At 64.7% G+C, this 5,000-nt stretch overlaps 1 protein-coding gene and 1 pseudogene across 1 annotated transcript in view; both read left to right on the top strand.

Annotated features, from left to right (window-relative positions):
* Window positions 1–272: 272 nt before the first annotated feature.
* On the top strand, window positions 273–384 carry LOC126485601 (U2 spliceosomal RNA; annotated as a pseudogene).
* A 2,469-nt stretch (window positions 385–2,853) lies between these two features.
* Window positions 2,854–5,000, top strand: part of LOC126484683 (uncharacterized) — a 2,736-nt gene continuing 589 nt past the window's right edge. Inside the window, exon 1 of the mRNA XM_050108277.1 lies at window positions 2,854–5,000. This exon is cut by the window's right edge and continues 589 nt beyond it. Coding sequence (XP_049964234.1) covers window positions 2,854–5,000 — 2,147 coding nt within the window.

The following is a 5,000-nucleotide window of genomic DNA, read 5'->3' on the forward strand; positions in this document are numbered from 1 at the left end:
CCTGGAGCTGCTGTGGGGCGGACTCACGGCTTCTCCACTGCCCTGGCAGCTAGCGGCGTTCAGATGGGAGTCGCAGTTTACTCTTGGACATGGAGGGTAGTACTGGGCTGTTGACAAGTGCTCTCGTGAATTGTCGATCCTTCCTGTTCTTGCTTTTGCGATGTTTTCGAAGGTCGCCTGTTGCCATATCGGCCCGTACCACCGTTTGTCACTCCCACAAGTGGAGCGCACACGCTGCAAGCATTTAGGCCCTTCCACTGCGGTTTTTCCTTATCGCTTCTCGGCCTTTTGGCTAAGATCAAAGTGTAGTATCTGTTCTTATCAGCTTAATATGGGCTGATATGGGCTGATTTCTGCACCGGGAAGCGGTCGCTTTTATTCTCCTGTTTCAGGTCCGCGACCTGAACAATGGAGCTTGTGGTGACGCTGCCGGCGGAGGTCTTCCGCTGCCGGATCTGCTTCGTCACCAAGGCTGCCGGGAGACCAACTTTTGGGGAGTACAAGGACCACTCGGCCCTTCTCCGCCACTACAGGAGGCTGCACGACCCGGAAACGGTTCCCGTTTTCGAGTGTCAGTTTTGCGGCCGACGCGACCCGCGGCTGAAGACGCTGCGGCTACACCAGCGGCTCTGCAATGCAGATTCCGCAACCCCCGGCGCTGCCAGTCGGGGGAGAGTGAGTATGGGACACGATGCCGTGTCTGGCTCTCTGGGGCACCCAGAGAGGTCAGCCGGCGGGAGGTCACAGGCGAGGGCCCCCGAAGCTAGTAGGACAGGCCCTTCGTCCTTAGTTAGTGCTGGGCGAAAGCCACAGGCGAAAGCGGCTCGGGAAGTTAGTACCATAGGCCGCCTAGCCTTAGATAATAGAGAGGGGCTATGGCCACAGCCCAGTCCGGTCCCCGAAGCTAGTAGGACAGACCGGCTGGACTTAGGATTAACATACGCGGCGGTCCTGACCCGCAGCAGCGTGGTGGGCTCACAGGCTGCCTTGCCCTCACCCTGTGTGAGTGTGCAGGCGTCTGCGACGCCCAGGACGGCGGTGGTTGCCACCCCCGCGTCGTGTGTACTTTGTGTGCGCACGCCGAGGAGGTCTGGCATCCCCCTGCCGACACGCTCCGCGACGTCAACCGCGTCGCCACGAGTGCCGAGCGCAAGTTCGGGAGGTGAAGGCAGCACGCTGCCGACGCCTGCCGCCGAACGCGTCGCTCCGGCCAGAGGCGCAGTGTCCGGCATGGGCCGCGGCTCGCCGCCGCCCGCGCCGGCCATTGCACCCAGTGGCGTACGCTGGCCACGTCGTGCGGCTGCCGCAGGCGCCTCCCGCCCGCCATCTGTCGGGAGCGTGGGTACCGGCCTGGGACTGCCGCCCGCATTCGCTACGCCGCCAACAGGTGGCTCTGCGGTGCGGGTGGGCGGTGGCAGGCAGGCTGCCTCGCTCGCCGCGACCGTTGGTGTTGTCATTCACGGCGCAGCCGCGCCGCCGGTTGACGCACCAAAGGCCGCGCGCCCGGCTGATGCACCGGATGGTGTGGTGCTTGTGCGGTCGCAGACGTACACGCGCCGCGTTTCCTCTGCCCTGCCGGCGGTTACGTCGAGTGACGCCCGTCACTCCGTCTCCGTTCAGGCAAGGAGTGCTACTAAACAAGCAGCCTCTGTTTCAGATAACGAGTGGCACGTAGTCACCCCAAGGAGGGACAGACGCCGTGCTGCAGGACGCAGACCACCGCCCCCGGACCGACGGCGCATCATACCGCCCAGTCCGCGTAACAGCGGTCCGGCGCGAGCCAACGCGCCTGGGCGGCCGGCGCGAGCTACACCTCGTGTATCTCGCGCCGGCGGCAGGGCGCGGGCGACCGCTGGGCCATCTGTTGGCGGCGCGGCGAACAACAGCCGCGGTGCGCTGGGCCCGAGCGCCAGGCCGGCGCGAGCTACACCTCGAGACGCCCGGCCGGCGCGGGCTACACCGGCCACCCCTACGACCACTGCGCCATCTGGTAGCGATCGTCGGGCACCCAGTCCGCGTAGCAGCGGCCCGGGGCGAGCCGGCGCGTCCGGTCAGCCGGCGCGAGCTACACCCCGTGTTTCTCGCGCCGGCGGCGGGCCGCTGGCGACCGCCGGGCCATCTGTTGGCGGCGCGGCGAACACCAGCCGCGGGGCGCCCGACCCGAGCGCCAGGCCGGCGCAAGCTACACAGGCCCCTGCTGCTACCGCTGCGCCACCTGTCACCAGCGCGGCGATCGAAAGCAGCACTGAGAGGCCCACGCCAGATGGCAGCACGGCACCACCACCGACGCAGACGACGGAGCGGCGCGACGTGAACGGAGGGACTGCAGCTGCGTCTCCGAGAACTGGCAGCAAGAGGAGGAGACGCCGACGCCGTAACAACCGGCCCAGTCCTAACCTTCCGCCGCAAAACTCCCGTCCTACACCAGACCTGACAGGCCCCCCTGTACCCTCCGAACAGGGCGCAACTGAGGCAGCTCCGCCCCCCCCTCCCCCGGCCGACGCTCGGCTAACGGAGAGGCAGCGGCGCTGGCTGGCGGCCCTGGAGAGCGTCCACAACCAACCGTGGGACGCATTCGTCGCGGCCGTCGAGGATTTCATCGCCGAGATCGCCGAGACGAAGCCACAACGCCAGGCAGCCGGAGGTCGACAGGATGGGCCACCAGCAGCAGCGCACCGCGGCCAGGGCCGCGCCGACGCTGCTGCCAATCCCCCTCCCCCTGCCCCTACACGCGGCCGCGGTGGGCGGCGCGGTGGACGTGGCGCACGGCGCGCGGCGGCCGCCGAGCGTCGGTACGACGCGAATGCAGCGTCTGAGATTCAGAAGCTGTACCGCGCGGACCGGCGCAAGGCGATGCAGCGTGTCCTTGGCGAGACGTCACCGTACTGCCAAATCGATGGCAGCGTGCTCACGGAGCACTTTAAAAAGATCTATGGTAAATCTGACTTCTCTCTTTCAGATGCACCAGCTGCTGTCCCGGACTTTGCCGCCACCACGCCTCCTGATGTCAGCGAGGAGGTCCTGCTGCCGATCACACCTTCAGAGGTGCAACAGCGGCTCCAGAAGGCGAGCAATACTGCTCCTGGGGCAGACGGAGTCACCTACTCGGACTTGCGACGTGAGGATCCTGGCTGCCACGTGCTAGCTAAGATCTTCTCGCGCTGCTGGAAAGAGCGGAAGACTCCGGTGCAGTGGAAAATATCCACTACCGTCCTCATCCACAAGAAAGGGGACGTCTCGGACGTGACAAACTGGCGGCCTTTAGCATTGAGCTCTACCATCTCTAAGCTCTTTGCTGCAATCGTTGCGGACCGCACTTCTCTCTGGGCAGAGCGGTTGAACCTGCTCTCCCCAGAACAGAAAGGCTTCCGCACGTTTGAAGGCTGCTACGAGCACAACTTCATTGTGCAGACGGCAATTGACGATGCAAGGCGCAGGGGAGGCCAAGCATGCTTTGCTTGGCTTGATCTGGCGAATGCTTTTGGTTCAGTGCCTCACGCTCACCTCCTTGGAGTACTGAGCAGGATGGGACTACCAGAGCAATTGCACCATCTAATTGCCGACATGTACGATGGTTGCTCCACCCGCGTCCGTACATCTGACGGACTAACGGAGGAGATAGAGATCCAGGCAGGGGTCAAGCAGGGCTGTCCACTGTCGCCCATCGTCTTTAATCTCGCGCTCGAGCCGGTACTTCGCGCCGCAACCTCACTCAGAAATGAGTGTGGTATTCCGCTTAGCGGCGTCAGTGTGAGTGCACTGGCGTATGCGGACGATATCGTGCTTCTGGCGCGGGATTCAGAGGCGATGCAGACGCTCCTCAATGTTGTGGGTGAGGCGGCGACGTGGGCCGGGCTTACCTTCAAGCCGTCGAAGTGTGCCACGCTTCACATCCGCCGTCGGCAGACACTAGGCTCGGTATTCGCCCTGCAAGGGGGAGAACCAGCCGTGCTCGGTGCGGGTGACGCCTACCTCCATCTTGGCGTTCCCACCGGGTACAAAGTCACGCAGACGCCAACGGATGCGATCGCGGCAATTCGACGCGACTTGCAGCACCTGGACGCTTCCCTGCTGGCTCCCTGGCAGAAGATTGACGCTGTGCGTGTCTTTCTCCTCCCTAGGCTTGACTTTGTCATGCGGGGCGGAGCGGTACGCAAGGGGCCGCTATCTGCGCTCGACAAGGCAGTGAAAGCGGCTGTCAAATCATGGCTGTTCCTCCCACAGCGTGCGTCCACCGAACAGCTGTACCTCGCGCTGGGAGAGGGAGGATGCGGCCTGACGCCGCTCGCGGACGCTGCGGACATCTCCACCATCGTCCACGGCTTCCGCATGCTGCACTGCGACGACGCCACCGTCCGCGACATCGCCTGGGCCACACTAACTACGGCCGCGCGCCGCCGACTGGGGAGGGAGCCGAGTCGAGCCGACTTGGCCACCTACCTTAGCGGCAGCACTGAGGGTGACCTCGCACGCGACGGAGGTGACATCCAGTCACTGTGGACGCGCGTCAGGAACGCCACAAGGCGCCTAGCGCCGCGTGGCGTCACTTGGCGCTGGAGTGAGCTGCTTTCTGAGTTGCAGGTGGAGGTCGGCGGCCGACCCGCCATCGCTGACGACGCGGAACACGGCGGCATCGGAGGGGTGACGCAGCCGGCCACGGAGGGGGCGGCGCCTGGGACTACACGACACCTCGATGATGGCGGCGATGGACCGCAGCACGATGATGACAGCGTGGGACGCATCGTCAACACTGGCGTCGAGCATGTCCGGGTGGGAGGGGGCGCCAAACGTCTTCTCTCGCGGACGCTCCGCGAGTGTCTGAGGCAGCGCCTGCGCAACCTCCTACTCAGGAAACCTGACCAGGGGAAGGTGTTCGAGTGTACCAGGGAGTCCACAGCGTCCAACCACTTCATAGCGGGAGGCAAATACACCCGCTTCGCAGACTGGCGCTTTATCCATCGCGCCAGGCTCGGAGTCGTGCCTCTGAACGGTTGTCGCCG

Source organism: Schistocerca serialis, chromosome 6 (genome assembly GCF_023864345.2).
Source record: "Schistocerca serialis cubense isolate TAMUIC-IGC-003099 chromosome 6, iqSchSeri2.2, whole genome shotgun sequence".
In the NCBI taxonomy this organism is placed as follows: Eukaryota; Metazoa; Arthropoda; class Insecta; order Orthoptera; family Acrididae; genus Schistocerca; species Schistocerca serialis.